Source organism: Spodoptera frugiperda, chromosome 25 (assembly GCF_023101765.2).
Source record: "Spodoptera frugiperda isolate SF20-4 chromosome 25, AGI-APGP_CSIRO_Sfru_2.0, whole genome shotgun sequence".
In the NCBI taxonomy this organism is placed as follows: domain Eukaryota; kingdom Metazoa; phylum Arthropoda; class Insecta; order Lepidoptera; family Noctuidae; genus Spodoptera; species Spodoptera frugiperda.
This window is the reverse complement of record NC_064236.1, coordinates 1980899-2007214: the sequence shown is the minus strand read 5'-3', so window position 1 is coordinate 2007214 and position 26316 is coordinate 1980899. Positions and strand designations below refer to the sequence as shown.

The following is a 26316-nucleotide window of genomic DNA, read 5'->3' as shown; positions in this document are numbered from 1 at the left end:
TCGAGCTTTGCTGGATATAATTTTACTCGACATTACAGAGTGTAAAGCACCATTGACACTATTTCCCGCTTTCACTCTCCTTTCAATATCTCCCTCACACTTTCCATCTCTCGTAAATAAAGAACCTAGGTACACAAACTCATTCACTTGTTCCAATTTTTCATCACCTATCATTACCTGGCATTCTGTTACTAATTCATTCCTTTCTATCACCAACACTTTCGTCTTGTTCACATTGACTTTCATACCTTTCCTTTCAAAAGCATCATTCATCACAGTGATCATTCGTTGTAGTTCTTCGGCCGATGAGGCAATAAGTACCTGGTCGTCGGCGTACAACAATGTTTTGATCACTGTGTCACTCATTCTTAACCCACACTCACCTACTTTCAAATCGTTCAAACAACTGTCCATGAATAAGTTGAACAGCCAAGGAGATAATAATTATATTATACTACCATACATATTTTGTTCTTTTTGAACGCTTTTATGAGGCTGTTTTCTATTGTTAAATAGATCTCTTGCGAACCCGCCTTAAGATATTAATAAAATATCGGTAGTCAAAACAAGGGAAAAGATATTATTATCCCAGTTATTGAGGCCTAGTTATCGATTAGTCTGCTCGCCTACTATTTTCGGTACGCTTCATATTGGACCTCCTGGATTCGTTCGGTTCTCGCCTTTATACATATTATAAATTATTATACGTGAATTATAGTTTCAATAATCTAAAACAGGGCAGGATTCCAATGTGAGTACAATTATTACACAGGAACATTCACATCAGTAAACTAATCTTCTTGTTAGAGCGTGTGAAACGGAAACCACCATCACGGAATTTTGAAGACCACATTTCATAATCATCAATGTTTTTGGAATTAAAGCCTTATACCATTCGTAATAAGGTCTATTTTCGTCAGTGACATCGCAACTCCAGATGCTCGGTAGACGACATTAATAAGAAAAGGAACACTAGCGCCATCTAGGTGATACATATGTAAGTCCAGATAGGTTTTACTCGTGACCTACATTTACGTAGTGCACCGTTTTCAATACAGCTCGATAGTTTACTGCAAATATCACAGATGGCACCACATACATCACTATGTACAAGGACTATGTATTTTGTTCGAATGCAAGAAGTTACACTGAAAGTGCATAGATGACGTTGAGGTTGCGTGTTGTTCTTACGACAACTATGCCTTTTTTCAACGTCTTTACTATTTACTATGCTCCTCAATAGATGTCACGGCTGCAACTATGCTAGAAAGTTAACAAAAGAGGCCATGCACTTTTACATGGACCCTGGTCAAACAAAACTATCTGATCATCATAATACATTCAAATCATCATGTTAGTAGTAGGCGTGGTGGTAGACGTTCGCTTTTTATGCACGAAGCTTTTTATTTTTATGTAGGGGTAAAACCTAGCGAGTATATAAGCGACTTTTTTTTTTTTTTTTTACATTTTATGGGTCGACGTTTGGCCACTATCTCACTGTGAAGGAAAATATCGTGAAAAAGTCTGCATTTATATTTTCTTTTTATATAGTCGAAATCCCAATTCGTCTTGAGGAGGCGTGGTGGTAGTTAAATGTTCAAATCTTTTACGCGAGAAAAGGTCTTTGTTTAGCAGAGAATGCTTAAAAAATAAAACAAATGTCATTATAATTCACTGCAATTTAATAACTAGCGCACCAGGGGCAATAGGTAATATGTATATACATTATAATATTTTAACGATTATTAACACTTGCACAATATTGTTTAAAAATTAAAATAAAACAGTAAAATCAATTAAAATGATTACATAGTAAAAATCTACACTACTATTATAAAAAGATTATAAGAAAAATTTACTACAAACTACTGGTGAAATATAAAAAAATATTTTACCATTAAAATCTTACATTATCCTTGAAAATAATATATTTAATAAGAGACTAAAAATATAAATTTTTATTATGTATGAAATGATATGTGAAACCCCTACCATAAAACTGCATAATATATTGCTTAAGTTGTGGAAATTATAGACGATAGAGCGAAGTGATATCAACGTAAAAATCTACAATATTATTATGTCACTATTATTACAGTTATGCCACAATACATAGTTTTTTCATCTAATTACTAATTATGATTTTTATTATGACACATTATTATCAGAGTAATATCTCGGAAATATCTGAAGAACGGGAGCTATACTGTAATGTCAATACTCTGTATTATTTAACCCTACATTAGGCATAACATTAAAATAAAACTTTTTGTGGTTTATTAAAATATGCGTTTTGTAATATTCACTGAACTTTTCGATGAAGTAAACATGGTGGTAAAGATATTCCCTTTGCCTTATAAAGGGTAAAGTTACGATCTTACCATCAGGTAGGCCGTGTGCTTTCTTGCCATCGTCATAGTTTAAAAATTATTGAACCTATTTCAATTAAATTCGGTACAACGATAGTTTAAGACTTGGGAAACGACATATAATAGTTTTATCCCGAAAATCTCATGGATACGGGAATTATCCGTTTAAGTCCTGGGACTCTGTATCTCTTAACCACTAAACTTATTTGAGTGAAATTCGATACAATGATAGCTTGAGACCGGTAAAGGACGTCTGATCGTTTTCATCCCGAAAATCCCACGAGTACGGGAATGTAGAGAACGTTAAAATCCCGACAATCTCTATAATTTAAACCATTGTACCCATTTGATTGAAATTACAACAGTGGTACATCGGTACAATAATGCTTTGCGACCTGGGATAGGACATAGGGCAGTCTTTATCACCGAAACCTTACGGGAACGGACACAGTACGGGTAAAACTCCTATGGGATTATTAATTTTTTGAAACTCTAATGTCAGAGGTTTTTTGTAGAAAATGTTAAACAAATAATATGTATTAGAAATAATTTAATTTGAATTAAATCTTGATTGAGATATACACAATTGTACGGTTTACGTACAGGCATTTATTTTGCTAATGTCGCGCGACCTACTTTCGCGAGTCGATTTAATTAATATTGTATTTTGTGATGTGAGTTGATTACAACGATACCCACGATTTAAATCTCACTAACTAAACTAGTGTAACTTACACAATAAACTATTGAACGGGAAATCTGTGGTATTTGTCAACTCAAACTAAACTAACGGCGCCTGGGTCCATACAACAATAATATCGTAAAAATCTATGCACAACTTCCGATCTATTTTAAATTGTTACAAAACTTTAGTATAATATTAAATTAGGACTTTTAAAAGAAGTCCAATTAATTTTACATCATTTTTTAAATAAAAACATTGATAACGCGATCATTTCGTAGAATTATAAAAAAGATAATTATATTATAGTCACATACTTATTTGATTCTTAATTTTAAATTTAATCAGCAAAATAAATATAAAATCAGCAAAAGATACTGCAAATTCAATTTTCGCTTCAAAAAATTAGATTTTCGGTATAAATTTAGCCTAGGGGCGAATTATTTCATCCGAATATCGTTAACAAGACTGGTTGATATTTGTGAACCAGTGTCCAGTGCTCTGGACACTGGTTCACAAATATCGTATCGTATCGTCTGGTAGCCAACTTTTTTTTTATAAAAGGCCGTATTGGTGCAGTTTATTTACATTTTAGGCAGTCTAAACAGTTTGCCTAGCATGTAAACAAGCCGAGTTGTCGCAATATTTAAACAAGCTAGTGAATAATTGTGCAATATGTGAAACTGTAGATATTTGACAATGTCTATATTAGTGCAAAAAGAAAAGCTAGAACTACTGCAGCGATGGCCGCCTGGCTGGCAGTTTGGTAAACCGATTTCATATCCAACATTTTCGCCATGTTCCATATTACGTAGCGAATGGCGTTGAAATAATGATAGGCGAATGGAAAACCGAGTATCAATTTGATTACAACGGTGCTTATATAGCCAAGTCCAAGGCTTTGTATCATAGACACGTAAGATTCCACACCATTGGAGAAGAACAGAGCGCCGACAGCCAAACTGAATGCGTAAAATGTTAAGACGCAACCTGAAATAGAAACAAGATAAAAATTTATCAACACAATTCTATACTATCGATGGTAGTCCTATTTCTTACTATTATTATGAATGCGAAAGTTTGTGAGTTTATAATATTATGTTTGTTATGTGTTGTTTGTCATTTAATACGCCAAAACGACTAAAGACATGGGAATCAAATTTGGAACATGGGTAGATTATGATCTGGAATAACAAATAAGATACTTTTTACCCACGGGAACACAGGCAAAGCTAGTCACATATACCTACATAAAAAAGATCGTCTTATCTGTTCCTAAGGCAAATATATAACACAATATCCGTTCTTTTCTCATTTAAAGCTACATTTATTATTGTCAGTATAAGCCGACACAGCTGGTGTTTCAGTATCAACACCTACAAATACCACTAATGTTATTTTGTTGCAACACAGCGGCAGCACAACTTTGAGTCCATTCTAATCAGCTTACGATTTTCAGTAGACTAGTTCAATCCTCGTGTGTTTTTGTTGCATTTCTACTTAGTACCTGTCCTCTACAATGCAATGTGAAACGAATTGAAAATGTTGTCTGCAGTAAATGTAAAGGGGAAACTATGTTGTCTCATTACTAATGCTGTCCCGTGAGGAGATTGTTTTGTCATTGTGTATTGAGTTTACACATTTTCAACTCCATGTTATTATGAATAAGTTTCTATTGTGAAGGTATTAACGTTCAATTTTGTTGTGAAATTTTCACAGAGCAACAGGGTGGGTTTGATGTTTAAAAACTGTCGCATTCTAGTTTGGGCAATTTTGTATTTAACATCGTTTGTCCATCTTTTATGGTGAAACGGAGTGATGAATTGACATAATATTTTAAGTGGAGATAGTTGAAGGGATAGAGAGTGCCATAGGCTACTATTTGTCTCCTTGTAACCCTCCACTTCCCTAAAATGGAGGATGGAAATTGTTGTATGGAGTATTCTACAATTACCTGAGTACCAAGTTTTATTAAAATCGGTTAGTAATTTGTATAATTTGGATTTTTATATTAAGAGCTACCCCTCGTAAACAGGTTAAATGTACAATTTCTAAAGCTTAGCCTTTTCTTATCAAGTTTAAATATTATAACTTTCGCAAGACACAATAATTAATTATTATGTTACCGGCTTACTCATGTAAATGTTTGACGAGGAATTCGACTAGTTTCTACAGCCTGGTTGTAGCGGCGCGACATTAGCCGCGTCGTGTGTCGCGGAATGTTGCTCATGAATACGAGCCTCTAGCATTACTTGAAACTAGTCGAGTTCCTCATCAAACAGTTACGTGAGTAAGCCGATAACATAATAATTAAGTTTCTTAAATATTGAATAAAGTATAGATTATACTTACATGTATACAATCTTATGTTAGGAGTTTTATATTTTGTGTCGTTTGTTAGAAACTACTTCTTACGGGAATCCTTATCTGAGGGGTAAAAAAACGAGTTATTGTATAAAACTCTTAACAAAATGACTTAAATGAATTAAACTAAGTCAGAGTCATTTAATAGTTACTTAACCCAGCCCTTAGCAATTGTTTTCGGAACAATATCGTTAATAAGTAATAGTTTAAGTGATTATTAAATATCTCAGTGTACGGCAGTAATACACAAAAAACTATGCATCTATATTTGCAAGATTTTAACATAAAAATTAAAATCTTTAATAGTTTTCATATAAACTTTTGATAACCTGATAGATCTCTTACGCGACGACCTGTGTGAGCGATCTAAACACGAAAGCGATGCGGTGCGGCTCGAAACCAACAACTGTCAAAATGTATTGACGTGGCTTACATGACCAACAGCACGTGAGATGTGATAAGCTCAATTGGCTTGGTCCCACCGCTTCGCATTGAATCGTCTATTAACGAACCGCTTCGCGTTCGCTCCTAGATCGCTTGCACAAGACGTCGCGTTATATTATGTGAAGCAGTCGAAAAATTGTTTTAGATAGCTGTTACAACTAGTCAATCATATTCTAACTCACCCTAGTTAGGATTTAGATTCATATCCTAACTAACCCTAGTTAGGATATGATTGACTAGTTATAACTAACTAACCTAGTTAGGATTCCTAACTAATATTAATGTTCTGTCCTCTATTTCAATAAATATACGGTGCCGACTATTTGGTCACTTTCCGAGCCACCGAGTGTACTTAATACAGAACGGTAGAAACAGAAACAAGAGAATGAGCGCGAATTCATTTACATGGAATTTTACCTTCAACAAACGAACGAACGTTTGTAAAGGAATATGAAAATTTACGTTTATACGAACAACATTATGAATGTTTGTTTTTAATCAAATCCCCTGAACGTAAGTAGGAACTGGCAAAATATTCTTTTTATGAAAAATTCTTACTGTAATCCTACGTTGGATATTTCAAAGGTAAAAATATATTCAAAGCATTAATTCATTTTACTTGGAAGCCAGTACAAATAGGTACTAAATTTTATCATACACCTCGCATATTTCCTTCAAAGTTAGAATTTGAACTCAATCCGCATCGTTTAGATGTTTGCCTAACTCTAACGTGGCTTTGAATATAATAATAATATAAGTGTGTCGTATGACGAAGCCAAGGCTCTTGCTTTGAGCTCAGAGAAACAGAGAATGTGTACTTTCAGTCACAAATGGTCCCCAGTCTAGTGGTAGAATAACAAACTATTTATACAAGTTCCTAAAACCAGTCCCTCTGGGTGTATGACAGTTACCTAAACATTATTGCTAGAGATGTGTCGTCTATGACTGAGTTCGTCTACGAGTCTAACTAAAGTTTGTTTCTACCTCATGATTATAATTATACTTTCTAAATATTCTAACAGAGGTTTAATACTCAAGTGAAAGAAGTTTCGGATCGAGTGTGAAACTATCCTTAATCCAACTTATTTAGAACTGATCTCCTTAGGCCACTGTGCTTGACCAAAGGAGTCCACATTCTCATCTTTTTTACACAATGGACACCAATGATAGTTTTTACCCGCAAAATTGAATTTCGGATATCAAGGAAGTGTCACATCATTACTATTGAAACAACCACTCCATTCGGGAGTTGTGGTCTCCATAATGACCGTTTTGTAGGAGTTCACAGCTTCTTCAGATGATAAAAATCTCTGACCACGCAATTTATTCTAATTATTATAATTGTATTCCAATCAACGGGCAACGTCTCAACTAAGTGTCAAATCTGATTGTAACATCCCAGATCGATTAACATGTCACCATCGCATCCGGTATGCGATCTATTCTGATGAGTTACAATAAAATGGGAGTTTTAGCCAGTATTGAACTGTTACCGCCTTCACCGCGTGGAGGTACTCCCAGCTTATGTTATTATTGTTATTTACATAATCACGGGACCACAGAGTCCCGGACCTTTGGAAGGCGTACGAGGGGCCGAAGCCAACTCGCAGAGGCCCGTTGAACAATTTTAATCTTAATCTAAATGTAATGGGACATAAATCTAGTAAGGCACGTCCTTAATTTTTTTGTGGGTGGCTGTGGACACCTAATTACACATAATGAGGAAAAGTGTTTACCCTAGAAACCAGTGAGCCAGGTAAGGTTATTCTAGTCTTAAAAAGAAAAGTTGTTTTAACGATAATTTCATAATATAACGCATTAATCGCGTTCCGGGGTATTAGGGCGTACTAGATTTTTATTTTATAAGGAACATGGTTGATGCCAGCTCTATCTATCCTTCATAAATAAAATATTAAACAACAATCTTAAATTGTTAAGTCGGGAAGGCTAAACATCTCTCTCGCTTTTATTTTGGGTCAAACATTTATTCATTCACAAACTATCTTGAAAAATGGATCCCTACGCTTTTGACGTAAGTTCAGGACGCCATATGGATCGCGACAACCTTTTTCTTTATAAGCAAGTTACCGACTGTTTTTTGCCTGAGTTATTTATATTATTTAGATATTCGTACAATTTTTACTACCAAGTGAGTGATGAAGTGGGCGAATCACCCACTCACACAATCACTTTGCATGTAAAATATATCCGGAGCTACGGACTACCTTTAGCGGGGCTCCGGCTCAAAAAGCAGGAGTTGCAACAGTTTTTACGGTGGTTTTTAGTCAGTAAGAGTCTATCACTTCATCTTGCTTCGCCCCAGGCGGGAAAAGTCATTGGGTGATATTACCCCCTCAAAAACAAAATATCAAGATGTGACTCGAGGGTACTTGGAGAATAAAACCACTTTGTCTTAGTAGACGGCACGGCTTTTTTTGTGCAATAACAAGAAGTACAGTTACTGTTGCAATCAATGTTACTTATTGCTGGATTTACTAGCACTTTGCAGGCTTACAAATAATTATAACAGTCACGTTCTCTCTATTGACAAAGCCAGCAAGAGAACATTCTTTTTCTATTATTTTTATGTAAATACGTGAATTTTAAAGTAAGTATTAATGGTATTAATGTTGTTTTATGATAGGTATATGTAACACACTATGTTAGATATTAGGCCGATTCCGATAACCAATATCTCAACTGATTCCCAACAACCCTTAAATTCTTAATCCGCAAAGGGCCGGCAACGTACTTGCAACGTCTCTGGTGTTTCGGATGTCCATAAGCGGCAGTGATTGCTTACCATAAAAAAACCACAGATTTTTATGGTACAAAAGCCCTAAGACTCCCGATTTCCAATATAATGTATTATTCAACTTCCATATAGGCAACAGTTAGGACCAAACAGTAAAATAACATAATACTTTTTATTCCTAATCGAGTAGAGATGCATTGGATAATATAAGAAAGCTAGACATCAAACACTGTATAGTTACCTGTAGCTCTTTGGGCTATCGAAGTCATTGAGGGTACGGTGGGCGCGTACACCGTCAGGTGTGGTGACATCGGTCTCTTCACAGCCATATTTTTGTAATCATGATCCATTGGTGGTGGCTTCACGTAAGGCGTGAACTTAATCTCATGCCCTTTGTATCTGTAGCTGACGAAGTTTAGCAGACCAGGAGACATGCGGAGCAATTCGGACCTGAAACAAGCATACGTAACTTAGGTTACTTATATTTTTTCATGTAAACTAACAGACGTATCACCTGATGGTAAGTAATCGCCGCCGCCCATGGACACTTGAAACACCAGAGGCGTTACAAGTGCGTTGCCGGCCTTTTGGGGGTTAGGAATTTGAGGGTTGTTGGGGAATCGGGGATTGGGAAGATTGGGAAGGGGGAATTGGGCCTCTGGTAACCTCACTCACACAACGAAACACAATGCAAGCGTTGTTTCACGTCGGTTTTCGGTGAGGCCGTAGTATCACTCCGGTCGAGCCGGTCCATTCGTGCCGAAGTATGATTCTCCTACACTTCGAGTTAAGTAATGAGTTCCATAGTTTTATAGTTCCTTCCATGAGGAGTGGAAGGAGGGTAGGGAGGCCTTTGCCTTGCAGAAGGGAACAAGTGTGGCTGAAATCTAAATCTAATGCGTAATAATAGGCTCAAGCTCGGTAATAGGCTCACCCCCTATTACATGGATGTATACCCAATACGATAAAAATGCAAAGAGCTTTAAAGAGATAGGAATGGAAGGAGGGTGGGGAGGCCTTTGCCCTGCAGTGGGACGATCGTGGCTGAAATCTAAATCTAATACCCAATACGATTTCAAGCTCTAAGCTGTTTCCGAGCTCTAAAATACGTTGAATACATTAATATTATTATATTAGATGATCATAATGATCTTATTACACTGTAAAATTCTTCCATTCTCTAGAAGCCTGGTCTTGAAAGGACCCACCTTGAGAAAAGTTCACGTCAAATATTTACGACGTTTACTTTAACCACAAAGAAGGTAGTCAGACCTGCCAGAAGCATAGACAAGTAAAAGAAAATACTAATGAACTTTACAAAGAATTAATTAAGTACTAATCTCAATTATCAGACTAGTGTTCGAACTTAGCCTTCTCCTATCCTTCTTTACAACACTACGCTTTTGTAAAATATCAAGCGTCTATGGAAGTTTAGCTTAGCTCTACCGTCTAAAGGTATCGGTACGGAAAAGCACCTTAACAGGAGTCTTTAGGAGGACTTTATCCGGAAAACGTGTTTTGTTTGACATTTTATATTATTTTATAGTCTTGTAGTATCCAGACATGGTGAAATAAGACCTAAATATGTTTGCTCAATACGACTTAAAAATCTATAATATAAAAATAAGTCGGGTTTTCCTTCCTGGCACTATAACTACAGAATGCACGAACCGATTTCCACGGTTTTGCATTCGTTGGAAAGGCCTCGGGCTATGTGAGGTTTGTAGCAAAAAAGAGAAAATTGGTAGTAAAACAGATTTCGCCGAGTTTGCTAGTTCGGTAGTTCCTCTAATTACAAGGGAGATCTTCCTTTTATTTTGTGACAAGTATATTTTGCCAATAAGCTGCTTAAATCGTCCCCTGAGGTACTATTTAAGTCGGACGCATGTTTAATTAAAAACCGTATACGTACATAATATAAACATTTTATGTTCCTTTCATAAAGCGTTGGGCGGAAAACGAAAATTAATTTTAGTACTCGAAAGGTTTTCAAACTATAAAGCCTCTTTAAAGGAGAGGTGCACTCCATAAACGATGCGTAAGAGGCTTATACCGGATTGTAAATTATTCCTGTATTCGAGTGTTTGCAAATTAATATAAAATATTGACAAAATAATCTTTTTGTTTTATATTAATTGATGAGAGCGAGCGAGAGAGGGTGAGAGCCATTAAACATCCTTATGTAAAATAAGTTAAAATGAAAAGCTTTTATAATAAGTTTCTTTTGCGTCTATCTTTTTTTTTGAGGAGGGAATATCATCGAACATTCCTTCTCCCACCTTAGGCAAAGCGAACGGGACTGTCAGCCTCTTACTGACTAAAAACCACTCTGTTTCTACTCCTGCTTTTCGAGTCTGAGCCCCGGTAACCCAGTAGGCAGTCCGCAGCTCTAGGCGTCTGTCTATCTATACAGATATAATTATTACAAACTGAACAAATAGTGTCACGGTGGCCACGAGATTTAAGAAGCCCGTTTCTCATGCATTAGGCACCTTCATGCAGGAGAAGCGGGCTTCTAAGAGTACTGAAGCAATTCCCAATTCCCGTGAGATTTTATTTAATGATTTATTGATTGAAGGCCTTAGTATGACTAGCCAAATGTACCTACAGTTCTTCTTTTTTCCGGTATTCGGCGCAATACATTTTCTTACTTACTCAATCAGACGTAATCATAATTACAAACTCATTTTTCCTTTAAATTACCATTTTTCACACAATCTGTCTATCTTGCTATTGTAAAATCCAATTTGAAAAACCAAGTAGTATTAAAATACAAACAATTGCAAACATTCAATAATGCGCCGTCAAGCTATAAATTTACCCGAGGCTACGGACTGCCCAGCGGGTTACCAGGGCTCTGGCTCAAAAAGCAGGAGTAGGAATGGGAAGGTTTTTAATTATTAAAAGTCAGACACTGTTTTTCGCCTCGCCTAAGGCGGTAGAAGTAAATGTCAAGATTTCTCTGTTTAAAAAAGCTACAAATTCAATGTAAACAAATACATTAATACAATGCACTCCTATTGACTGCAAAGGAATAGCAACTTTTCTATGTATTTTACTAAAAACTCTCATTTGCAGTTGCAATTTCTTATTTACCACACGCAAGAGAAAAATAGGTAAACAGACCTATTTTTCTCAAAAAAAATGTTCTAGGCCAAAAAAGTTACATAGTGCAGAAGAAAGCGTATCTTCTGGCGACTCCATAACATGCAAGAATGATGGTGTACCTTGACAGAAACCCATGGAAATTACATTATGATTCGCTCATTGCCTTTTGGAAAGTAAATACTACATCTGCATAGTGTGTGGCTGTGAAAGCCATTTATTGATTCGACAAGGTTATAATTAATGTATGCTGGTAGGCTGCCGGATCAAATCCCGTCGAAAGTGCCGGCAATAACCGAAGCATATTGATAATTCAACTGAAAACGCATCAACATGGAAGGTAGATAAATACATCAAAAGATATAGAATACTCAACATTCCCTACATATACATAATGAAAATTAAAAAAATAATTAACGGTCAAATTAAACATAAATGCAAATAAAGAAATGTTCAATACCCTAAGAAAACTAAGACTACCTGATTTTGTATCAAAGCTATTCTTTCAATCTGGGTAGGTAATTACCGACTGACGATATTTAAAATTCCAGCTGAGTCCAACTAACATACCACCAAGCATTTAACCTTCAAGATAATTTAACAGTTTATAGTATGCTTGTTTTCATTTTTTTTAAGAGGCGAATATCATCAAATAACTTCTCTGACCTTAGGCGAGGTAAGAGAGTGTGTCAGACTCTTATTGACTAATAAAAACCACCCCATTCCTATTTCTGCCCTTTGAGCTGGAGCCCCGATAAACCCGCTAGGTAATCCGCAGCTTCGAATCAGATGCTGGTTTACTAGGTGTAATACCTTGATATTTTAAACACACATATCATCAGCCAATAATTGTCTGAATTGATATGTATTTAAAGCAATCAACAACATTTAACGTCTATTTTAAGTCATTACTCCGTTTACAATCAGCCAAATGATTACCTGTTTAATTAATGGAACTTCCAATTACTGGGCAGCTTGCGAGCCAAATATAAACCTCTCGTGAAATCAATCACGTGAATACGTGCAAAATAAACGCGCGTAGTTATGAGTGGCTCGCGAACAATTCGAGAATATAACCCGCCAAGCACTCGAACACCATAAAACTTTAGGCAGACACAATCTTTATTTTTCTTGATTATAACATTATGCTCAAACTTATTCGATCGCTTATTTCATTGCGAGATCCAAGACAGGCATCATGTCCCTGTGACGCGCCGGACTTCAATGTTCCCGTGTTTTCATGGTTGTATCTACTGCAGATCCTGGCTTACAGGAGTTGCAGTAGCATGGGAGGTTGTGGCGGGATTGTTCCATTATACTTAAACGGACGGAGATCGTCCGATTTCCTCAATAAACCCGATTTTGTTAAAAACATAATGTGGTTAATTCAAATATCATTTAATTTTTAACCGACTTCAAAAAAAGGAGGAGGTTCTCAATTCAACCGTACATTTTTTATGTATGTTAATCCATATCTCCGGCAGTTATAGACCGATTTGAGAAATTCTTTTTGTGTTTGAAACAGTACGATGTCAGTGTGGTCCCATACATTTTTTTTAAAGTCTGACCATAAATGTGGAAGATAATCCAGGGAACTCCTCAAAAATGAACAGAATGTGCTCTGCGTTTGAGTTTAAGTGATGTATATTAGCTTATCTTTCTGAGTAACAATAAAATTCAGGACAGATAGTAGCATATCTGGTATAGAATGATGGATAGCTTGATGTGCTGTCTGAGTTACATGACTGTATACAAACACACTCATCACACACATTATAATGTAAGTAGGTACAATTATTGTTATTTTTGGAGTCGGTGTCAGTCTAGTAAACGCCAACAACTAGCACGGCACGGGCACGGCGCGGGCGGAGTGGTGGTTAAGTACCTATTTACAACTGGTGTAAAACTGTAATATTTTGTTGTGATAATAGGTAAATAACAAACCTATCTTAGTTGGCTGACACCGACTCCAGAAGTAACAATAATTGTACCTACTTACATTATAATGTGTGTGATGAGTTAGTAAAGTTAGTTGATCTATTAAGTTGTCAAAAAATACGCAATTATTTTTTTTTTTTTAGTGCATATTAATTTGTTTTGGAATATTTATTTTTTGAAGTCGGTTTTTTTTTTGTTAAAAATGGTTACTCGGGCTTGGAGTCATGTTATGTTAACTATCACAGACTTTTTGAAAGCTCTTTTATGATAACACCAGCATAATAATATGCTCGCGGCCCGCATTAAATTCGCAGATTGTAAGGGGTTGGGGCATATAAAAAATACCTACAATGCTTTTTTGGTCACAAACAGTCAACATACAAATTTTTAACTTCCTATCTTGATTCTTGAATACGGGATGCTCCATACAAACTCTTAATTTTAGGGAAGTGGGGTTCAGCGCGTTCAGTTATCAAGTTGATTCGTTGCTTCGTTTTGCCGTGAAAGAGTATTATTACAAACAAGCCGACACACACACTTTGCCATTTATAATATTTTTTTTTTTTTTTGTTTTTCTTTAAAAAACGTTGCCCCACATTAGGACTTTCTCCTGTGTCGTGGGTGCGTTTACAAACATACAAGTTCACATGCTCATGACACCCAGACCCGAAACAACAATTTGTGGATCACACAAAGAGTTGCTCCGTGCGGGAATCGAACCCGCTACCCGTTGCGCGGCAGCCAGTTGCCCAGCCACCGCACCAACCGTGCAGTCATTATTAGTATAGATTTTATAATAAACAAAATTTTATTAAGTGATTTCACGAATAATTGAATTTTAGAGTACCGAGTGCACTGTTAACTCTCGAAAAACACTGAAATCGCTGAATTGTAAAAAGGAATGTTAATGAAACATAATTAAATGATTGAACATGGTGGGCTTCGGAACTATGATGTATAAAGTAAATTGTAACCAAATACATCATAAATTGAAAAATATGCAATCAATTAATGCAGCCCGGGATTCGGATCCATTTGAAAGGATAAAGGATATGTTACTGATGCAACTGGGTATTAACGCTAACGTAAAAAAATGTGAACGATTTTAAGAGTAGACATTTTGAGAGAGTCGTTTTTGGAAAATAGTTGTTTTTTGACATAACGGGAATACGTTTTTTGGGAGTTTGAAGTTTTGGGATAGTAAACATTTTAGCTAGTTGATGTTATGAAACTAGAATGCAAGTCTACACTGTGATAAACACCTAATTCCCCGATTTTTTTAGAGGAAAAATTTCCACAATACATTAAACTATGTTTTGTATATGTGGGCGATTCTGGGGAAGTGATGTGTAATCTAATCTAAAGTAAACATAATCTGGCTTTGTCTGATGACGTGGAATAACCAGCTATAAATAGGCTTTTTGGGGACAACGACTGGAGTATGGGACTTTGACGTCACTAAAACCACCCCGGTAACCACTCTCAGCACCTGTACGCAGCTCCGAGTACTCTAATAGAAATACTGACAGCTGCTGAACAGACCCATAAGGGCAGTAATGACAGTCAGGCCCAAACTAAGTTAAAAGTTTCCTTCAATACAAATTAATCAAGCCCAAGCACGCAGTCACCACTATTTCCTCAACTGTACCCTTAGCACGAGTTTGCTTTACGTTGAACGAAAACGAAACGAGAGTGTGTTCGGCGCTGGTTGTTGGTTGATTGGTTTACATCAAATAACCTAGTATTAAATGATAAAAAGACAAAATGTATTAGATTTGTTTTGCCAAATGTTAAGACTAACCAATGCGATGTATTATTAAATAGTCAGAAATTAGAATTTGTAAAAGAGACTACTTTCCTAGGGATCACTGTAGATGACAAATTGCAATGGGGTCTCCACATTACATCGCTAGCGGGACGATTGAGCTCTGCAGCTTACGCTGTCTGGAAGATCAGACAGCTAACCGACATAGGCACGGCAAGACTAGTGTATTTCAGTTACTTCCATAGCATCATGTCGTATGGCATTTTGCTGTGGGGACAAGCTGCTGATGTTGAGTCTATATTTATCCTACAAAAGCGCGCCGTCAGAGCTATTTACAACCAAGGTCGTCGGGAATCTCTTAGAGAAAAGTTTAAGGAGATCAATATTATGACCGTTCCATGTCAATTTATTTATGAAAATATTATGTATGTTAGGAAAAACCTACATTTGTTTGCAAAAGTATCTGATAGACACAACTATCAAACTAGACATAAGGATAGATTAACGGCGCATTCCAATAAACTACCGATCGGTAAATTTGCTTACGAGCCGTAGAATTTTGACATAAGCTCCATACAAAATGTGTCAAAATTCTACGGCTCGTAGGCACATCTACCGATCCGTAGTTTATTGGATTGCGCCGTAAGTCAACCATTTTTTAGATTGTCAAAAATAAGTAAGTCATTTATTCTGTGGGATTCTGTGTTAAATGTTATAATAGAGTTCCAATGGAAATACAGAATCTAAATGAATCAAAATTTAAACTATGTATTAAAAAAACGTTATGTAGACAAGCATACTACAAAGTAAACGATTATATAGAAGATAAAAATGCTTGGAGGCAAGCTGGTCCGGCTCCACAGGATAACGAAAAAAATGTAGTAATATAACCATGTTATTTCGATGTGTTCTGTACTTTATACAATTATTGTAAATGTGAGAACCCTGTAATTAACTGAAATCAAATTAGACTAGTAGAATGCATTTATGTCAGCTTGGAGTTGTCATGCTCACTCAAATGTCTCATTGGCGGTGGCACGGGCATTGGATCGCTCGATTCCCTGCAACATGGTTGAGTTGGGCGGTGCTGGTGTACGTGTCATGTTCGTGAACGGGCGCTGTCAACTGGGACTGGTCAGCTCCGGACTGCTTTATTTTTTATTGTCCTCTAGGTTATTTTCTTTTTCTGTCGCTTGGACTATGTATTAGTTTTACATTGTTCTCACATAGTTGAAGTAATCGAAACAATGTAACCAGAATTGTATTGTAAATCTGATTGAAAAAGAGTAACCTATGGAGTTTCTTGCTCGTTCTTCTCCATAGGAATCTACACTTTGGAACGAGCAAATAGCTTCACTAGAGGACTGACCGACAGACAGACGTTATTAATATTATTATATTTGCTTTGACGTTCAAAAGTGCCTTCCTGGTCTATTTGAAATAAATGATTTTGACTTTGACTTTGACTTTGACGCTCTGATTAGTTGGTTCATTGGAGCTGGCCAATCAGAACGCCGAACGCGCTCTTGTTTCGATTACTTTAAATATAAAGCAAACTCATACTAAGGGCACTGTTCTTGAGCATGTTCATGATCTTGATACATATCAATCAAGATCTCTTGCTCACACTTAAGCGAGTTGTGAGGGCCGGACGAAGATCTTTTAACGTGCCTCTTAGTACGTTTGTAACGGCCCAACCATAGTGCTTTAAGTTAGTTAAATAATGATTCAACCATAGTAACCTCCTTCTTTTTTTTAAATTACTTACCACGATCACGGCATAGTACGTGCAATCTATTATGTTCTATGAACCACAACTTTCATGGCAGTTATATTTTCGCCATTTGTAAAAAAACACAGTTTTAAAACCGGTTCCGAGTAAAAAAGTAACAAACGCAATCGCTTGTATCTGGTTTTTTTGTTTCACAAATTAAATGCAGTTTGAAAACCGCCGCAGTCCAGCCCCCGGGCGGGGCTTAGGCCCGTCCATGATCTGTCGAGAATAATAGGATAGAAGGGAACTATTTGGATATCTGTAACCACAATTTGAATAGACACCAATCGCCACCCCTCACAGCAGCTCTGGGATATCGAGGCTACGCGGAACCTTGTTGTATCACAACCAATTATGTGGTTACAATAAACCGGTCAGGATAACGCAAGTTGTCACTATTTGGACTGATCTAACTAAAGTGCTAGTGACAACAATGTTCACTGTGTTCAGGAATAAAATGAAATCAAATCAATCAATTCATTATTAAATTGTTATTAACTATTATGTTACCGGCTTACTTACCTAACTGTTTGACGAGAAACTCGACTAGGCTACTACAAAACGCGGCGATTGTCGCGGAATGCTGCTCATGAATAGGAGCCTCTAGCATGGCTTGAAACTAGTCGAGTTCCTCGTCAAACAGTTACGTGATTAACTGAGTAACCGCCGCACTCAGAATCATATAATTGTTGCTTAACCCAGTCCTTAGCAATTGGTTTTGGAACAAACTCGTTACTAAGGAATAGTTTAAGTAATGTCTCCGAATACGACAGCAAGCCAAAAACATAATAATTAATTAATGTCTCACGAAAGTTACAATAAAAAAGGTGTGTTATTTTCTCCTTTTTAGGGTTCCGTAGCCAAATGGCAAAAAACGGAACCCTTATAGATTCGTCATGTCTGTCTGTCCGTCCGTCCGTATGTCACAGCCGTTTATTTCCGAAACTGTTGGGCCTAGATAGTTGAAACTTTGTAGGATGGTGTATTTCGATAACCGCTATTCGAATTTTGAATAAAAATGAATAAATTTAAAAATTAAAAGGGGGCACTCCATACAAGGAACTGATTAAAAAAATTTTTTTTCATCTAACATATACGTGATGGGTGTCTATGGATAGGTCTTTAAAAAAGGCATTAAGGTTCCTAAAACCACTTTTCGTCAAAATCAATCGTTTGAAAGTTAGACGCTACCAAAGTGGAAAAATGAGTGTCCCCCCCTCTAACTTTTAAAATAAGAGAGTGAGAAAACTGAAAAAAATATATGCTGTAGATTTCAATAGAAACTAACAACGAAAATTGGTTTGAACGAGATATCATTATTAGTTTTTAAGAAATAAAACATTTTCAAAAACCGCAAATATAACTTTGTCGTTCATACAAATACTATGTAAAGCCAAGTTATTTTACAACTGTTATATTATTTCATCTACTTGCTGCTACGGAACCCTTCATGGGCGAGTCCGACTCGCACTTGGCCCGTTTTTAATGTTTACGGGCATATGGGCGCCACGAATAATAGGTAATTAGCAAGACATGTCCACTTAACCACATTTTGTGAAACTGGACTGAACCTCTCCAAATATTAGCAACCATACTGTATTACATATTGTAAATCGTCTACTCGTTTACCGGCTTATCTCTATATATAAAAATCAATTGCTATTCGTTAGTCTCGCCAAAACTCGAGAATGGCTCAATCGATTCGGCAAATTTAAGTCTTGAACTATTAGTGGAAGTCCATGGAAGGTTTAAAAGGTGAGAATTAAATGTTTGAGGCGGAACGAAGTTTGCCGGGCCCGCTAGTAACATAAAAAAAAATCATGTTTTATAAATGGTTTCCAATTTTTATGTAATCTTTGCTGTCTCAATTTCACTACATTTTCAATTAATATCACTGTCAGTTTGAAACGCTCGCGGGGGATCGCGGGACGATCTCCGGCCACCGTAAGTTTTTTTTTTTTTTTTTATGTAATAGGAGGCAAACGAGCAAACGAGTCACCTGATGGTAAGCGATCAGCGCCGCCCATGGACACCCGCAACACCAGAGGAGTCACAGGTGCGTTGCCGGCCTTTGTTTTTTTTTTTTTTTTTTGCAGTGCGGGCCTGCGGACGGTGAGCAAGGGTAGCTCACCGCCCGAACAGAACCAGACCCGTGCGTACGGCGCGTAGCGTTCCGCGCGCGCCTCAAAGAGCCATCAGACCACTACAGATGGGGCCCAGTAGGGCTGATGCCTGATCCAGAGTTGCGGACTACCTAGCGGGCTTACCGGGGCTCTGGCCTGAAAAGCAGGAGTAGGAACGGGGTGGTTTTAGTCAGTAAGAGTCTGACACTCCCTCTCGCCTCGCCCAAGACGAGAGAAGTCACAGGATGATTTTCCCCCTCAAAAAAAAAAAGCTGTCGTATTAGGGTGCACCCTGTAATGATAATAATTCAAGGATTTTAATAAATATATATTTAAAATACACAGTCTAAAGTAGCAAAAGATATAGGTACAGATAAGCAAATGTTTGCGATTCTCTTCTACCTAACAGTGATTAGAAAAGTCTCAGCAATCACTTTCACTTATCGGTTATTTTATGGAACTTAACTAAAACTGTTGATTGGAATACCCATAGAATACGTTTTGTGTCGTCCGGGCTTTCATTAGTAGTGTGTATGGCGAGACCTGCCCGAATTGACAGAACTGAATCTCTACCGTGCAGTAGAGAGGTAGGAGCAACCTCACAGAATATTGTCTTCCCTTTGCCAGCACTGGCGACGGGCGTGAAACAATGCTTGCATTCTGTTTCGCCGCGTGAGGTTACCGGAACCCCAATTACCCCCTCTCCTAATCCCCTCAACAGTTTGCAACGCTAGTTTACTCCATGTTAGTAATTTAAATGTAAAGTCCTCTCCACATATGTTTGAATTATCTTTTGCTGTGCCCGACAGGGTCCACTATTGTTACCTACCAAATGTTTACCAAGCGTACCTTGTGGAATGCAATAAAGAATTGAGTATTGAGTATATGATAGACAATAATGGCTACTACTTACCTATCAGGTTTAAATAACTGCCCCAATATAAGTTTTTGCCCGGCGCGTATCGTTTGAAAATACATAATTACACACAAAACTCCAAAATTCGTAAAGATTTACAAAAAAATCGGATTCCCAAATGACACCATAAAAATGTTTACTGTCACTATGACACGGCGATAAAACGAAACTTGTAATTCGAATAACCTAACTTCTCAACTTAAGAATCTGCAAGGAGGTTAGTAATGATAAAATGTTAGCAATATCTACTTAGGCCCAGCACACAACGGCGGAGGCGCGGCTGAGCATAAATCACTTTAAAATAAACCTTAACTTCTAATATCATACGGATGAAAACGACATGCCAAAGAAGCCTACCGGCGTCCTGCCGCTCCACGGTAAATTAGCGCGTGTTTCTCTACGAGAGGCGCCTCGTGGCGTGTTTCAAACATACTCTGATCTGATCATTTGCCGCCCGCAGCTTAGCTGTCGCCCACAGCAGTGAGCTTGTGAAGGGTCCATTATTAATCTGTTGCATCAACCGTCATCATCAACCTATATTATGTGCACTCACTATTGTTATTTGCCCATTGGCTTTACATGCATTTGCTCAGCAGCAAATGCCTCTTCTCACCAAGAGACGGTCAAACCTTCTGGGAGTGTATTAATCACCACGCTTGCTCAATGTGGGTTGGCAATTTCAAAGTAATAATTCGAAATTATAAGCCCGTTTTTCCTCACTATGTTTTCCTTGCTCAATGTGGGTTGGCGATTTGAAAATTATAATTAGAAAGGGTCTTTGGCCCAAGGGCCAAGACCCTTTCTTTATAATTTTAGATTATTGTTGTCTAAATAATCTTAGAAAATACATGTAACTCAGCATAAGTCACAATGGTGCTTGCAATGTTTCAAAGCCCCACCTTCATGTATGAGAAACGTTTTCAATCAGACCACCGCAGACATGGTAACATTGTGCAGTAATTTCTCTACAAACACAATGACGTTGATATGCTACTGACAACCGAAATTGAATTGTACGGAACTGCACGAAACTGCAGCTGCCTGGACCAATCAAAACTGACTTGTTAACTGATGGCAAAGGAAATTGGAAAAGGAAATTCTCTGTTATTCCACAACGCTTTGTATGAAATTTCGGAAACCTGTCATTTATACAATACCTATATGGCATATTATTGGCCGGTGCTGCGGTGATTTTAAATTGTTCTATCTAAATTAATTTTGGGTTACTTATAGCGTATGTGTGATCAAGCCGAGAATTATTCAACATAGAAAACAGAATACTAAGACACAGTCAATTAGATAGTTCCGAAAATGTGATTAAAAACGCTATAAAAAGTCACATCTATCGAGCTACTCCAACCGCTACTATATTTTCTATATATTATGATAATTGCCATAATTGGAAAAGCGGGTAATTGGGCCTCCGGTAACCTCACTCACATAACGAAACACAACGCAAGCGTTGTATCACATCACTTTTGTCTAAGGCCGTGGTATAATTCCGGTCGAGCCAGCCCATTAACGTCGAAGCATTGTTCTTTCACACTTAAAATATCCACATATTAGAAATCATGCAATAAATGGTCGACAAAAGTATTATGGTAGATGTAAACAACAATATTTTCATCCTATGTAGCTAATTAATATAACTACCACGTTCCACGGCTACACACTAGCTACATAGTAAGCTAGATTTATTTATGTACTAAACTCCCAGTCTTTTATACTGAACTGCAAATCCTGTTTATTTCTTCTTGTCTGCAAACACGATGATGGGTTACAGGATTTTTATTTAACTTCTACACAAACAGAGATGCGTGTTACATGTTTAACTTGTCATTTATCTAAAGGTATGTCTGTTATAAGTATAACTTTTAAAACTATGAACCTATTTTAATCATATTTGAACGTCTGAGAAATGACTTGATCGAAAGCATTCTTAGACTAAGTCATTGATTGGATGATTATGATAATGGTAATAATCACGATTAGAAAATTTTAAATCGATCGTTTGGATAATCTTTTCTTAAGTTGATAAATCGATATTAACATCACTTATTACTAGTTAAATCTGCTATAATATATTTCGTATTTACGAACCAAAAAAAAACGCGAATTCAGCATTTCTTGGTTTTTCTTATTAATATACAACGTTTTATTGCTCTGATAACATTAGCCTTGTTACAATTTTATCATCAAATTAGCAACGTAATTTTCTCAAGATTTATTCAATGTATAATTTAGTTTACCAATCCCAGTCTACACTATATTGTAGTACTATGTGTGTATTACATTATTAATGAATCGATACCCAATAGCTATTGACTAGAGACGACACAATGCTCCTACACAACAGGCAGCCTGCAATTGTGTACTCTGTTTATGCCAAATTGTTATAATGGCTTTTGATTACCCGTGAATCATTTATTCGTCTTAAACAGAGAGAAGTGGAAGGAGGATAGGCATTTGCCCTACAGTGGGACGATTATAGCTGAAATCTAAATCTAATCTTTATTTGTCTTGGAATATTAATATTTAAGTAAATTGCTAGTTTTTTCAGTATAGTATCAACCTTTCACCAGTTAGGTATTTTATGAGCTTATTTTTTAGTTCATATCACAGGACTTTATAAGACTCATACACCAAATACCGTGCTATTATTATTGAGTTGTAATAATGTATTTTAATTTTCCGTGAATCATACATTTGTCTTGGAATAAGGTAGATAGCTAGTGTTTTCACTACAGTACGTGAACCTTTCACCAGTTATTTTGAGTCTCATGTCACAGGACTTTATAAGATTCATACACCAAATACTGTGCTATTATTATTGAGTTGTAATAATGTATTTTAATTTTCCGTGAATCATACATACATCTTGGAATATTAACATCAAGGTAGAGAGCTAGTGTTTTCACTACATTATCAACCTTTCACCAGTTATTTTGTAAGTCTCATGTCACAGGACTTTATTACTCATACACCAAATACCGTGCTATTATTATTGAGAATCATCACAAAGCCGGCCTATAATACCCTGTCCGATTCAGGAATTGATTCCGACTCTCAATTAGTTTGTCGTTCGCATTAGGTACAACCAACCAATCCTGTGATTAGACCAGTGTTATTTGGTTGGCTCTAGTGTATTAATTTCTCGATACCATTTTGCTAAATACATACCTAGCTTTTTTTGAGGGGGGAAAATTCTCTCAATGACTTCTCCCGCTTTGGGCGAGGCGAGAAGGAGTCAGACTCTTACTGACTAAAAACCACCCCGTTCCTACTCCTACTTTTTGAGCCGGAGCCCCGATAAACTCGCTAGGTAGTCCGCAGCTCCGGACTAAGTACCTACCATTGCATACTCAGTATATGATCATTCTCGGGCAAAGGAAAACTTCCAAATTATTTAAAAGCTCAGCATACGTCGATTTGTTTGTTCGTATTTGTTTTGAAATAATCGGTGACCGGTGTAAAAGTTGGTCGCAGTTAACGAGCTCTCAAAAGTTAAGCGGACCCCGACACCTGGGCAACACCGAATGTTATGGAAAAGTGTGTTTCGGTTTCAATTTAACTGTCCAACCTGGAACTCGTTATGCGACACAAAGTTAGTGTTAGTTCCACCAATCGTACTACGTGCTAATTTTAAAGTTTTACGTGTGTGTGTGTGTGTGTGAAAGTTAACTAACGCGAACTGTTGAGCGCAACACTCAACCTTTGTAAAAAAAGGTTTTTTTTTATCACGATCTCATTTTACTATTTATTATCGCTACCAAGGAATAGGAAGGGTTTTGCTACTCCGTCGTCGCCACGTATGTTCTGTTGTTAGGACAATAATAGAAAACACATTGTGTCTCGCATGGATCCACGTTCCAAACATACGAAGGGTTAATACTTTTAATATATTCTAACTTAGCTTAAACCAATCTTTAGGTTTCGATTTCAACATAACGTAGCGTTGATCTAGATCTTACTTCCAAGCCTTTCATGAGACGTTCACAACCTACGTTACAAATATTCTCCCTCCGTCCCATGGCGAGTGACCAAGCCAATTTCAAGTTCTAGTTATTTGGCTCATCGTAATATTGATATTCTATGAATGGGATGGATGTAATTATTTTTACCACGAAGTACGAGGACATCCTATCTTGCTATCAATTAGTTAGAACCATTGTAAAAACTACAAAAAAAAAATTCACTGCCAACCTAAAAATTTGACAAAAGGACATGTACCTACCGTAGTGTTCTCGATCGTATAACAAACATTCGACTAATCAAGTGAAGTAGTCGATACTTGAACTAGACTGGCAAAAACGTATTGTTTTTAGATGGAACAATGGAAGGCTTGCGAAAACCAATGAAAAACAATAGATATGTATTATAAATACAATGTTAGAGCGCGGCGCCACTTGTCCGCTGTAATAACGCATTGTATGCCACACCAGAGTTGCGTCGACGCATGACATCGCAGCTCCATCTCAGATACAAACAAGATGACGGTCCGTCGACGCAGCGCATCACTCGCTTTGTCATTTCGTCTCTTGTCCTTCGATCCTTTGAAATGTCGCGCGCAACGACGTGACGCAAGAGCAGCGGACAAGTGGAGTCACGCTCAGAAATTTTTATGTTATATTAAATACTTTTTGTACAAAATGGATCACAATTTTGTATAGAAAACAAAGCGATCCTAAGCCTCCTTATCTTGTCATTTACATCGTTTTACCACCGATATTCTATGTCTACTTAGTTCATCACCACCAACATCAATATAAGCAACAAGACCTCTCGGAACCCCAGAGACCCCTAATTCAGTTATAGTAAAATAAATTACGTATAGGTAACCTTTTCTTGTAAAACTATTAAAAAGAGGTAACTGCTTTGTGTATAGTAAGTAGAAGTAACCACAAAGGAAATTAATTAACTTACAATGTCTAAGAGCTTCGCAAAAGAACTTGAAATAAGACAAAACACATAGAGTGCATGTTAAAAGCAGCACTTTAAAAAAAATTAAAAGTACAAAAGAAAGTTCCTTTCTGAAACATCGGAGGTAATTGAATCAAAGCAATTTTAACCATCAGGATCTATAATAATGTGGAGGGAACATAGAGGTCTGGAATATTAATGGGTTCCGACTGTTAAACTTGTTTTAATTCAATTACATTGTCTCCTGTGTTCTTACATGATTACATTACATTATACCACTTTGAAATCCTGTCGATGAGATTTTTTATTTGATACTTTACATTTCAATATTTGAACAAACCACTCTAACTACCGTCTGGCAATCGTCTTGTTGGATTTTTGTAATGTCACAATTATCTAAGAGCAGTTGACTTATTAAGACGAATCTAATAATGTATTTAACAATTATGTCTTAATAATTAATTACTATGTTATCGGCTTACACACGTAATTGTTTGACGAGGAACCCGACTGGTTTCAAGCCATGCCAGAGGCATGGCTTCATGAGCAGCATTCCGCGACCATCGCCGCGACGTGTTTCGCGTTGTTTTACAACTAGTTGAGTTCCTCGTCAAACAGTTACGTGAGATAGCTGATAACATAATCATTCATTAGTTTTCACACGAATATTTTAATAAAATTATAATAATATGTCTTAAAAGGTTTTAAAGTCTAGAAGAAAAAAATATTAAAATGAAGGTTATACTTATACATACAAGCCCCGCGGTACGGTCTATTTTAACTCAAGTAAAAATTGAAAAGAATTTGATAAAAATAGCTCTTTAACATTGAGTGCTTCTTTTTAAAAGCTGAGTATTTCCCTTTTACGCTAATTAGGTTGTTTTGAAGTAAAAGGCTTGGAGAGTGGAGAAACCGTAAGAGTGTTCCCTGATGGCGCATAAAACAATTAAAAAAACTGTAAACTACCTCGAAGGTTCCATTAAAAACTCTCTCAAAATAAAACAGCCTTTTATTTAGTTTAAACCTAATTTACACCTTGATCTGAAGTAACAACTATATACGTATAATAATTCATCCCACAATGAATTATTTAGAAGGAGGTAGGGCAACCAAAGCGTTTTAAAATTTCGATCATTATTGTATTGCTTAATTCTGGATTAA

General features: G+C 36.7%; 2 protein-coding genes across 5 annotated transcripts in view; one reads left to right on the top strand and one right to left on the bottom strand.

The window, feature by feature from the left end:
* LOC118265389 (protein SCAI) overlaps positions 1-26316 on the top strand; it is a 72992-nt gene that overhangs the window by 11626 nt on the left and 35050 nt on the right. The window lies entirely within an intron of this gene.
* On the bottom strand, positions 1690-20381 carry LOC118265416 (succinate dehydrogenase cytochrome b560 subunit, mitochondrial). 2 transcript variants are annotated; one of them, XR_007706990.1, is made up of 4 exons: positions 20233-20381; positions 8856-9064; positions 5404-5478; positions 3896-4041 (listed from the first exon to the last, which is right to left on the bottom strand). XR_007706990.1 is itself a non-coding variant. In XM_035578272.2 (3 exons), the coding sequence occupies exons 1-3, from the start codon at positions 20295-20297 to the stop codon at positions 3755-3757; spliced, it is 561 nt and encodes a 186-aa protein (XP_035434165.2). In that variant the 5' UTR covers positions 20298-20381; the 3' UTR covers positions 1690-3754. The 2 variants fall into 2 exon arrangements, 1 of the variants encoding a protein (XP_035434165.2); XM_035578272.2 differs by lacking the exon at positions 5404-5478 and having other exon boundaries at positions 1690-4041.